The 12,224-nt window shown below is 45.6% G+C and overlaps 1 protein-coding gene across 1 annotated transcript; it reads right to left on the bottom strand.

Moving 5' to 3' along the window:
- Positions 1-7,099: 7,099 nt before the first annotated feature.
- MYOCOS (myocilin opposite strand) lies at positions 7,100-11,744 on the bottom strand. The gene is made up of 3 exons (XM_063628182.1): positions 11,655-11,744; positions 9,993-10,130; positions 7,100-7,534 (listed from the first exon to the last, which is right to left on the bottom strand). The coding sequence occupies exons 2-3, from the start codon at positions 10,085-10,087 to the stop codon at positions 7,387-7,389; spliced, it is 243 nt and encodes an 80-aa protein (XP_063484252.1). The 5' UTR covers positions 10,088-10,130; positions 11,655-11,744; the 3' UTR covers positions 7,100-7,386.
- Between the last annotated feature and the right edge of the window lie 480 nt (positions 11,745-12,224).

Here is a 12,224-nt window from a genome sequence, read left to right as displayed (position 1 = left end):
GAGCTACCACACCTGGCTGCATTATTTTTTAATAACAAACTTAATTTCCCTCTTCAGTTGCCATCGTACCTAATGGTAGAACACTTCATTTGCCAGTTCAGCTTGGATTCCATCACATCAGTGTGTTGTCAGCCAGTTCAGGCTTTTCCTCTCCCCACATCTTTGAGGTGGCATCTATGCTTGAGACAAGTGAGGTTGAGGGCGCACTGGCACTCAGGGGGAAGAACCCAGGCAGAGGGTCTCACACATGATTTTAGCCATCAGGCAGATTCCAGCTTTGCTGCTGGCATCCACATCTCTGTACCCAGTTCCAAATTTGGTGTCCTCTGAGTTCCAATGGCCAGACCCACGAGGCAGCTTTTTTTTTTTTTTTTTTTTTTTTTTTTTTGAGGAGTCTCACTCTGTCGCCCAGGCTGGAGTGCAGTGGCATGATCTCTGCACTCCAGCCTCTGCCTCCCGGATTCAAGCGATTCTCCTGCCTCAGCCTCTTGAGTAGCTGGGATTACAGGCACCTACCACCACACCCAGCTAATTTTTGTATTTTTAGTAGAGACAGGGGTTTCACCATGTTGGTCAGGCTGGTCTCAAACTCCTGACCTCATGATCCACCTTCCTCAGCCTCCCAAAGTGCTGGGATTACAGGTGTGAGCCACCATGCCTGGCCAAGGCAGCTTTCTTCCAGCCTGTTGTGTGTACCACCAAGGATATGGGGACACAGTGGGAGCTGTCCTGCAGGGTAGGAACACAGGTTCCCTTTTACTCTCCTGCTGTGCCCCTGCTGGGTCAGGGCCACTTCTCCTAAAGGTCTGCCACCCCACAGGCTTCACCTGGAAATGAGCACAAGTCTCCTCTACTTTCTCTTGCCCCAACCTATCTAGTACATGAAGTCCTATCAGGAAACCTCCAGAATCTAAGTTTTCTTTTTTTTTTTTTTTTTTTCCTGAGAGTCTCGCTCTGTCACCCAGGCTGGAGTGCAGTGGCTCGGCTCACTGCAACCTCTGCCTCCTGGGTTCAAACGATTCTCCTGCCTCAGCCTCCTGAGTAGCTGGGATTACAGGCACCCACCACCAGGCCTGGCTAATTTTTAAGCTCTCTTTCTCCCTCTGAAGTTCCCTTATTCCTCTAGACTTTATTCAGACCGTAGAGATGGAATACTCTTCACCTATCTTCTCAGGTTGTTGTTCATGGGACCAGAGCTCAGCCTTTTGATTTCCAAGAGAATCAGCTCTTAAAAGTCAAAGCCTTGGCTTTAAGACAATTCTTCCCATCCTGAGTTCTAAAGACTATAGGTTTGGAAAGCAAAGCCAAAAATCTGACTTTTTTTTTTTTTTGAGACAGAGTCTCACTCTGTCACCCAGGCTGGAGTGCAGTGGTGCTATCTCAGCTCACTGCAACCTCCGCCTCCCGGGTTCAATTGATTCTCCTGCCTCAGCCTCTCATGTAGCTGGGATTACAGGAATGTGCCACCATGCCTAATTTTCATATTTTTGGTAGAGACAGGGGTTTCACCAGGTTGGCCAGGCTGGTCTCAAACTCCTGACCTCAAGTAATCTGCTGGCCTCAGCAGCCCAAAGTGCTGGGATTACAGGCGTGAGCCACTGCACCAAGCCTGACTTTTCTTTTCCCCTGGGAGTTTATTCTCATTAAGATTACACATGCTATGAGTGAGGAGGGAGAGGATGAGATCTCAAAATGCCTCTCCACTGGTGTATTAGTATACTTGAACTCCCATAACAAATACCACCAACAGGGTGGCTTTGTGAACCCCAAATAGCTGAGACGAGTCTCAGTTAATATAGAAAGTTTATTTTGCCAAGGTTGAGGGCACCGTGACAGAGCCTCAGGAGGTCCTAATGACATGTGCCCAAGGTGGTTGGGGCACAGCTTGGTTTTATACATTTTAGGGAGACGTGAGACACCAATCAATACATGTAAGATGTACGTTGGTTCTGTCCAAAAGGTGGGACAACTCAAGTAGGGAGGGGGCTTCCAGGTCACGGGTAGGTGAGAGACAAACAGTTGCATTCTTCTGAGTTTCTGATTAGCCTCTCCAAAAGAGACAATCAGATATGCATTTATCTCGGTGAGCAGAGGGGTGACTTTGAATAGAATGGGAAGCAGGTTTACCCTAAGTAGTTTTCAGCTTGACTTTTCACTTTAGCTTAGTGATTTTGGGACCCCAAAATTTATTTTCCTTTCATAGCTTAAACAACAGAAATTAATTTTCTTACAATTCTGGAGGCTGGAAGTCCAAGATCAAGGTGTGAGCAGGGTTGGTTTCTTCTGAGGCCTCTCTCCTTGGCTTATAGATGGCTGGCTGTTCTCTACATCTTCACATTATCTTCCCTCCATATGTGTCTGTGTCCCAATCTCCTCTTTTTCACCCTAATGACCTAAGCTTAGCTTAATCACCTCTATGAAGGCCCTATCGCCAAAGACAGTTACATTCTAAAGTATTAGGATTAGGGCTAGGTGTGGTGGCTCATACCTGTAGCCCCAGCACTTTGGGGGGCCAAGGCAGGAGGATCACTTGAGGTCAGGAGTTCAAGACCAGCCTGGCAACATAGTGAAACCCCATCTCTACTAAAAATATAAAAATTAGCCAGGTGTGGTAGTGCACACCTGTAATCCCAGCCATTTGAGAGGCTGAGGCAGGATAATCGCTTGAACCTGGGAGGCGAAGGCTGCAGTGAGCCGAGATCATGCCACCACACTCCAGCCTGGGGAACAGAGCAAGACTCTGTCTAAAAAAAAACTAAAAGTTAAAAATAAAGGGTCAGGATTAGGACTTTCAGATATGAATTTGGGGTGGGGACAACATTCAGCCCATAACATCTGGGTGTCAACCACTCTCCCCCACTGACAGCTGACGCTTAAAAACTGAAAAGCCCAGAAATCAGAATGCATGAGCTCATTCATCCTACTAAGCACCTCTACCTGCCAGCCGTTTGAATGAAAAGTGGAAGGTGGAAAGACACTGAGATGCTGAGATGAGCCAATCCTGCTTGTGCAGCCCTGCCCATGGCTCCTGTTCTTTCTCTCCATAACCTACTGCATCAGGCTTTGGGATGGAAGAAGAGAGTGGAGGAAGAAGAAACAAAGGGAAGAAAAACTTTTCCTTCATGAAGCTTTCAGAATGTTAGACTCCTCCTCCATCTTTAACTGTTCCTTCTTTCTTTCTTTTGCTGGTTCCTCTCTTTAACCCCGACCTCCTTTTATTTTTTATTTCTTTTTGAGATGAAGTCTCACTCTTGTTGCCCAGGCTGGAGTGCAATGTCATGATCTCAGCTCACTGCAACCTCTGCCTCCCAGTTTCAACTGATTCTCCTGCCTCAGCATCCTGAGTAGCTGGGATTACAGGCGCCTGCCAACATGCCCAGCTAATTTTTGTATTTTTAGTAGAGACGGAGTTTCACCATGTTGGTCAGGCTAGTCTTGAACTCCTGACCTCAGGCAATCCACCCGCCTCAGCCTCCCAAAGTGCTGAGATTACAGGCTAGCTTCCTCTTAAGATTGAGGCACCCCAGGGCTCAGTTTAGGGTCTCTTCTTATCTACTTATTCCTTTGGGCATCTCATCTAATACCAGGGCTTTAAATTCCAACTCACATATGCTAATGAACCTCATGTTTATATCTCCAGCCTAGTCATTACTCCTGAACTCCAGATTCTTATATCACCTGTCCCCTTGGCATCTCCATTTAGATGTCTATTCAGCATGTCAAACTAGCATATGTTGAACATCTGACCTTCTCCTCTTTCTTCCTCAGACACACCATATCTGCTCTTTTTATTTTACTTTTTGAGACAAGGTCTCACTCTATCACCCAGGCTGGGGGCAGTGGCAAATTATAGCTCACTGTAGGCTCAAACTCCTGGGCTCAAGCAAGAAGCAGCTTGAGCCTCCCAAGTAGGTGGGACTACAGGTTTGAGCTACGTGCTTGGCTTTTTTTTTTTTTTTTTTTGTAGAGACAGTGTCTCTCTATGTTGACAAGGCTGGTCTCAAACTCCTGGCCTCAAACAATCCTCCTGCCTCAGCCTCCACAAGCATGAACCATTGCACCCAGCTAAATCTGCTCTTCTTGTGGCTGAGGAAACTCCATCCCGCTAGTTGCTCGGGCCAAAAATCTTGGAGTTATCCTTTACCCACCTCTCTCTCTCTCATACCCCATATCCAATCCATCAGCAGCTTTTGTAGGTTTCATCTTCAAACATGTAGATCCAGAATCTTCCCATATTTCTCATCACCCCAACTGTAATTGGTCTAAATGACCATCTTGTTGTTCCTGTATTACTACAATAGCAGACGACCTGCTTCTGTTCCCTCTACCCATGCAGCCTACTCTCAACACTGTAGCCAGAATAATCCCATTAAAACACAAGCCAGATCATGCCTCTTTTTCTGAAAACCTCTATGGCTTCCCATCTCATTCAAAGTCAAAGTCAGAGTTCTTATAAAACCCCACATCATCTGCCTCCTTCCTCCAACCACTGTGCCTTCATCCTATAAATGTCCCTAATCCACTCTACTCAAGCTTCCTTGCTCTCCTTGAATGCACCAGGCACACTTCTACCTTTGAACCTTTGCACTAGTTCTTCCCTCTGTCCCAAATGTCCACACACCTAACTTCATCACTGGCTTCAAGTCTTTGCTCAAATGCCACCTTCCTAAAGAGGTCCTACAGACCTGGAGTCAAAGGAGATCATTTTGGAGCTTTAAAATTTGACTGCCCAGCTGGATTTCAGACTTTCACGGGCCCTGTAACCCCTTTGTTTTGGCCACTTTCTCTTATTTGGAACGGTTGTATTTACAAAATACCTGTACCCTCCTGTATCCAGGAAGTAACTAGCTTGCTTTTGATTTTACAGACTCATAGGTGGAAGGGACTTGCCTTGTCTCAGATGAGACTTTGGACTATGGACTTTTAGGTTAATGCTGAAATGAGTTAAGACTTTGGGGGACTGCTGGGAAGGCATTATTAATTTTGAAATGTGAGGACATGAGATTTTGAGGGGCCAGGGATGGAACGATATGTTTTGGCTGTGTCCTCACCCAAATCTCAACTTGAATTATATTCCCATAATTCCCACATATTGTGGGAGGAACCTGGTGAGAGATAATTTGAATCATGGGGACGGCTTCCCCCATACTGTTCTCGTGGTAGTGAATAAGTCTCACGAGATCTGATGGTTTAATGAGGGGTTTCTGCTTTTGCATCTTCCTCATTTTCTCTTGCTGCCACCATGTAAGAGGTGCCTTTTACCCTCCACCATGATTCTGAGGACTCCCCTCAGAATCATGTAGAACCATAAGTCCAATTAAACCTCTTATTCTTCCCAGTTTCAGGTATGCCTTTATCAGTGGGATTAAAATGGGCTCATACACCTATCCAGACCACACTGTTTAACACTACAACCAACCTGCACTTCTAATCTCCCTTAACCTGTTTCACTGCTTTAACACATCTTTTCCATTATACTTATCACCTCCTGATGTATAATTCACTGTTTTTTCATTGTGTATTTGTTTTGTTTTTGACAGAGGGTCTCACTCTGTCACCCAGGCTGAAGTGCAGTGGCATAATCTCAGCTTATGGCAATATCCACCTCCCAGGCTCAAGTGATCCTTGCACCTCAGCCTCCCAAGTAGCTGGGACTACAGGAGCCCACCACCATGCCCAGCTAAATTTTTTTTTGTGTGTTTTTGTAGATATGAGGTTGCTACATTGTCCAGGCTGGTCTCAAACTCCTGAGCTGAAGTGATCTGCCCACCTTGGCCTCCCAAAGTGCCGGGACTAGAGGTGTGAGCCATTGCACCTGGCTTTACATTGTGTATGTTTTTTGTTAGTCTTTCCTCATTGGAATGTAAACTCCATGGGGTACGGATTGATTGTTTTGTACAGTGACATATCCCTAGAACAGTGCCGTGCTTACATAGTAGGTACTCAATATTTGCTGAACAAATGAACAGAGAGAACATCCTAGAATGTGTTCAGAAACCAAATGGAAATAAAACACAAGAATTAGTCTTTCCCAGCCTGATCTCTCTTTGATTCTATTTCTAACTGGTGGTGTGTCCTTGGACATGTTTAACCTCTGCCCCATCACTGTTTAATAGAATTTTTTTTTTTTTTTTTTTTTTGAGACAGAGTCTCACTCTGTTGCCTAGGCTGAAGCTCAGGGTGCAATCTCAGTTCACCACAACCTCCGCCTCCCAAGTTCAAGCGATTCTCCTGCCTCAGCCTCCCAAGTAGCTAGGATTACAGGTGTACACAACCACATCCAGCTAATTTTTATATTTTTAGTAGAGACAGGGTTTCTCCATGTTGGCCAGGCTGGTCTCGAACTCCTGACCTCAGGTGATCCACCCACCTCTGCCTCCCAGAGTGCTGGGATTACAGGGGTGAGCCACCATGCCTGGCCTTATAGAATTCTCTTTAATGGCAGTCACATTCTACAGCTGCAGCATCCCATAGGGTAGCCACTGGTTGCACAAAGCTACTAAGCGCTTGAAATATGATGAGCATGACTGAAGAACTGAATTTATTTTATTTTAATGAATTTAAATTGAAATAGTCACAAGTGGCCAGTGGTTGTCCTATTGGACAGTGCAGGCCTGTTTCCTCACCAGACTGAGGTGAGGAAACATATATATTTTTTGTATGTATATGTATGCCAGAATTATCACATTTTTGAGGCCTTCAAACAATTCGGAAGAGCTCTGGAAGTCCTTAGAGGTGCACTGGGGCCTGTCAAGGAGCTTGGAGAGGACTCAAGCAATGGACTTCCCCACAGCAGAACCGCTCTACACTTGGCTGCTTTTCAGGGTAGAGTTTTCTGTTACAGAGTTTGAAAATCACTTCAAACCTCCCAGAAACAAACTTTAAAAACACTGTCAATAAACGTGAAATTCAACCACTCTAGCCCCAGCACACGGCATGGGAATGCAGCTCCAAAATACAGGGCCACACAACTGTAGTGTCTCAGGTTGCGTTTTGAAAATCCAGCTACCTCAGGGTTCCCAGGACCTGAGATCTTTAAATTTTAGACTTTAAAAGGCCTAGACTTTTCACTGATTCAGATTTAGTAATAAACAACAAGGCCTGATAATTGTTTATTAATTTAAATACAACTGACTACAGCAACAGTTCTATAGCATAACATAAAGATCAAAATATATGCATATCATATCAGAGACTTGGATTAAAAAACCAAAAATGACTAAGTATATTAGCAAGGGTAAACCATGCTCTATGATGGTTCTAGGTGAAGAAAAATAGGAAAGAACAAAGATCTTCAAGAGTCTTCTAAGACAAACCTCAAGAATGCCACTGAAACTGTTTTCTGGAGTTCTGTGTAAGAATTCACTTCAAAATAAGTTTTACATCTTAGGAGAGCATGGGATCCTCAGCTGGAGAAGGAGGTGGGGCGGGAGGTACTGTGAGGTGGGTCCTGCGAGGGGGAGGGGCTTGTTCCAAATCCAAGTGGGAGAGCATCTCCTTAGCTTCATCACTTTTCTGGGTAATTATCTCTTTTCTAGGAAGAAAGGCACATTGAATGCCATTTGAATAAAGATAGGGTTTTAAATAAATAGAAAGGGAACAGACTGGGCATGGTGGTTCATGCCTGTAATCCCAGCACTTTGGGAGGCTGAGGTGGAAGGATCACTTTAGCCCAGGAGTTCAAGATCAGCCTGGACAACACAGGGAGACCCCTTCTCCACAAGAAAATAAAAATTAGCCAGGCATGATAGCATGCACCTGTGGTCCCAGCTACTCAGGAGGCCGAGGTGGGAGGATCGCTTGAGCCTGGGAGATCGAGGCTACAGTGAGCTATGATTGCACCACTGCACTCTAGCCTGGGTGACAGAGTGAGACCCTGTCTCGAAACAACAAAAAAGAAGGAACAAAAGAAATACCCCAGATGCCAGCATCTAAAGAGAATAGTTAACATTTTAGAGGACATCCTTCCAAGCTCCTCCACCCACACTCACCTTGCAGAAATGAGATATACTTTAACTGTCAGTCAGCTCTCCTCAGAGTGAGCTCAAGCTGTCCCCGTTGGTGCCATGGAACCAATAGAGTTGGAGTCTGCACCCTCACTCCTCCACTCCCATCCTCCAAGGGTATCTTAGGATTAGAACAGGAGTTCTTCCCATCAATTAGCTTTCTCCATCCCCTACTGGCCAGCTCTCTGTACATTTCAGCCTGGGACAGGCTGTGTCTAAATGTTTCATTTGCATTCCAGCTATTCGTAGGGCCAGTCCAGCCTCAAGTTCATTTCACAGCTCCCTTTGGCCTAACTTGCCCCATCCCCAGGCTGCGGGGTTCGCCTCCCCTTCTGCTGGGGTATACCAGGGTCTCCCCATCCTCCTCAGGGCTGGGCAAACCTTGACTTCAGGTGCATAGGACTAGCCTGTTAAGCTTTTACAGGTTCAGATTTAATTGTTGCCTGAACATTTACTATGTTCTAGGGACTAGAAATTACCTAGAAACTAACCACATGTAGAATCTCAGCCCCCACATTAAATCTTTCAGCTGAGCAAGCTGAGACAGAAGGTGATTTACCCGGATCATGTGACCAGTAGAAGGCAGAACTGGAATCCAAATTTAAATTTCAATCTGGCCACAAGTTCACTGCTCCCATCTCCCAATCAAAGCTGATCCCTAATGTTGCTGAGAGGATGTGGGATGATGGGAAGGGAATTGTTTGGTGGCTAAGACAGGCCGCAGAATTATGCCATCTCGTCCTTGGATGGACATTAGAGCGCAGGGACCACACTTCCTGCAGACAATGCCCACTCTCACGGTCTAAACCCGTGGTGTCAAATTGGCTGTGCACCATTATCAACAAAGATTTAACATTCCCATATATGGTAACTAAGAAATGGCACCTAATTCTTATCAATTTGCTAGAATCTTACATCCCGATAAACTCTAAGGTCAAAGGGCATTGTAAACAACATTAGATGGAAGTCTGTATTTTCTATTTCAAATCAATAATTTTGATTTTTTTGACCAACTTCTTATCAGATTTAGTAAGATTATTATTTTTAATCTCATAATGTACCCGACAAAGAGGTCAAGCTAGAGGTGTCAGCTTGGGCCAGGCACAGTGGCTCTCATCTGTAATCTCAGCACTTTGGGAGGCCGAGGCAGGTGGACCACTTGAGCCCAGGAGTTTGAGACCAGCCTGGGCAACATGGCAAAACCCTGTTTCTATTAAAAATACAAAAAAACTGGCCGGGCGCAGTCGCTCACGCCTGTAATCCCAGCACTTTGGGAGGCCAAGGCGGGCAGATCACAAGGTCAGGAGATTGAGACCATCCTGTGAATGGTGAAACCCCGTCTCTACTAAAAATAAAAAATTAAAAAAAAAAAATTAGCGTCATGGCGGGCACCTGTGGTCCCAGCTACTCGGAAGGCTGAGGCGGGAGAATGCCGTGAACCCAGGAGGCAGAGCTTGCAGTGAGCCAAGATTGCGCCAGCCTGGGCGACAGAGAGAGACTCCGTCTCAAAAAAAAATAGTAATAATAATTAACCAGACGTGGTGGCGCATGGCTGTAGTCCCAGCTACTTGGGAGGCTGAGGTGGGAGGATTGCTTAAGCCCCAGGAGCTTGAGGCTGAGGCTACAGTGAGCTGTGATTGCACCACTGAACTCCAGCCCAGGTGACAGAGCGAGACCGTGTCTCAAAAAAACAAAACAAAACCAAACAAAGTGATCCCCACTCCCCACTCTCTATCAAGAGCCACAACCACCGACGCAGTGAACATACACAAATGGGTGTCATCACCCCTTGAAGGGCCATGTGAGAAAAGTCTGTTTTCCACAATGGATGACAAAGCAGTTTCCTTTTCTGTGAAATGTGTCTTGCAGCAGCATTAAATACATTTAAATAAACCAGTGCCAGCTACAGTTTCAGGCACTTGCTGGAGTTCAGTGTTATGCTCCATCCCAACCCCGCAAGCAATCCAAAGGAAAGATTTTGGGTACCTCGTGATCATGGTGACTCGGCGCCTGGTTACCTCGGAGGTCAAGTCCTTGTAGGGGAGATTAATGCTGTTGTTTGCAGGGCTTTTCTGAGCCATGGCTTTGCACTCAGGGGATTTGAGTAATTTAAAGTTACTGCACCTGTGAATGTAAAACACAAGCGCTGGCACACATGCTTCAGGGGTCAGGAATGCTCCAGCTAGGTCCAGCGTGGCGCAGTTTGCAGAGAACATTCACTGCCTTACTCTCAGTGGGTCCTCCCTACAGCCTGGCCTTCATCCCCCTTCCCCCCAGGTCAAGAGGCAGATATTTCCTTAAATACCCATTATGAGGAGTGGGCGGCTAAGAGTAAAGTACTTGTTGGTTGTTTATATAGAACAAATGTGATTATTCCAATCATGCAGTGGGCGGCTATCATTACCCCCAGATAACACTGAGGAAATGGAGGCACAGAGAGGTGAACTGAATCTCCCCAGGTTGCACAGCAGCCCTGTCTCATGCTGGTTCCTCTCTAATGGCGCCATTCCAGAGGAGCCCTTTCCTTACAGGGCTGTTTGACCTCACTGACACGTGCAATTCTTCCTGGAGCACTTACCCCTTAAAGAACAGGAAAGGGACATAAATAAGGCTGCAGCTGGGAACCACGCTACTTGTCCAGATACACACATGGCATAGAGACTGCAGGGTTGATTTTGATAACAGAGATAGCAGCCACCTACCCATTTACTGCCAGCCACCTTGGGATGTCCTTTTACTTTGTTGCCGCCCCCCGGCCCTTTTTTTTTTTTTTTTTTGAAACAGGGTCTGGCTCTGTCACCAAGGCTGGAGTGTAGCAGAGCCATCTCGGTTCACTGCAGTCTCAGCCTCCCAAGTAGCTGAGACTACAGGTGCATGCCACCATGCCCAGCTAATTTTTGTATTTTTTGTAGAGATAGAGATGGGGTTTCACCATGTTACTCAGGTCGGTCTCAAACTCCTGAGCTCAAGAAATCTGCCCTCCTTGGCCTTCCAAAGTGCTGGGATTACAGGCATGAGCCACCATGCCTGGCCCTTTTACTTCATCTTATTTGATAACCACAGTAACCCCACACGGTAAGTATTATGATCCTCATTCAACAAATGGGGAAACTGAGCAGTAGAGAAATTAGGTAGCTTTTCAGGAGTCACAGAGCTAGAATTTGAAGCTAGGTCTGTTTGACTTCAAAGACTATATTATCTCCATTACAGAGCCAAGTCATCTCCCAAGAAACAGAAGATGAATTAGAATAATTCCCATTCCTAGACACCAGTCACACTCACATGGTGACTCTGCCATTCTAGAGCATGAATTGCAACAGCCGGAGCTCGCCAGCTCGATCTTTTGGCTGGAAAGGTTTGTTCTTATAAAGATGCCCAACTGACTTACCTTTAAGTCCCAGGTCAGCTTAGCATATAACTGCTTTTACGCATCAACTCATGGATTTGCTAGGAAATATCCTTATGACATACTCTGTACCCGCATACCAGCTACTTCATCTCTTTGAAAAGAGAAAAGGTGAAAAAAGGACCACCAACGTCAACTTCCTCCCCTTTAGTCTTTTAACCTCCTATAGTCAGTCTCTCTCAGGAACTTGGGTTAATAAGATTGATTTGCACCCTTAGAAAGCAGCAGCTGAAACAAATTACCCCTGGAGCCGTGTCCTTGAGAAATCTCCACAGATGTCACAGGGAGAGGATGGGTCTTGGGGGCAGAGCAGGGAAAGAGCTTTCTGTCATGTGAGCAATGGGGAAGCACTATCTCAGATGCCAGTAAACACATTGTGACCTAGTCTCTTTACTGACTACTTTTTAAAAAGCTAATTCACATACGCCCCTCCTCCCAGCGCCATCAATAATCACTGATCCCACCTCTTCCCGATAATTCACAGCACTTCTGTTATGCTGGCAGGTGTTTCAGCTCTGAAATTAAAGGGGTTGATTGTGCAACTCCCACTTTTGATCTGAGTGATCTCAGGCAAGTAATTTAACCTCTAGAAGCCTTGGTTTTCTTACTTGTAAAAGAGGAGTAATAGTATCTTCTGGGGCAGTTGTGAGGGTTGAGAAAATGTTTGCAAAAAATCCTTGATTTTGCCTTTCTTGCATTTGTTTTAATTTTTAAAATGTATTATTACTATTGTAATTATTGAGACAGGGTCTCACTCTGTCATCCAGGCTGAAGTGCAGTGGTGCGATCATAGCTCACTGCTGCCTTGAACT

This window comes from Symphalangus syndactylus, chromosome 12 (assembly GCF_028878055.3).
Source record: "Symphalangus syndactylus isolate Jambi chromosome 12, NHGRI_mSymSyn1-v2.1_pri, whole genome shotgun sequence".
Classification (NCBI taxonomy): domain Eukaryota; kingdom Metazoa; phylum Chordata; class Mammalia; order Primates; family Hylobatidae; genus Symphalangus; species Symphalangus syndactylus.
Note: the sequence above shows the minus strand (reverse complement) of the source record. Positions and strands in the feature narration are given on the sequence as shown.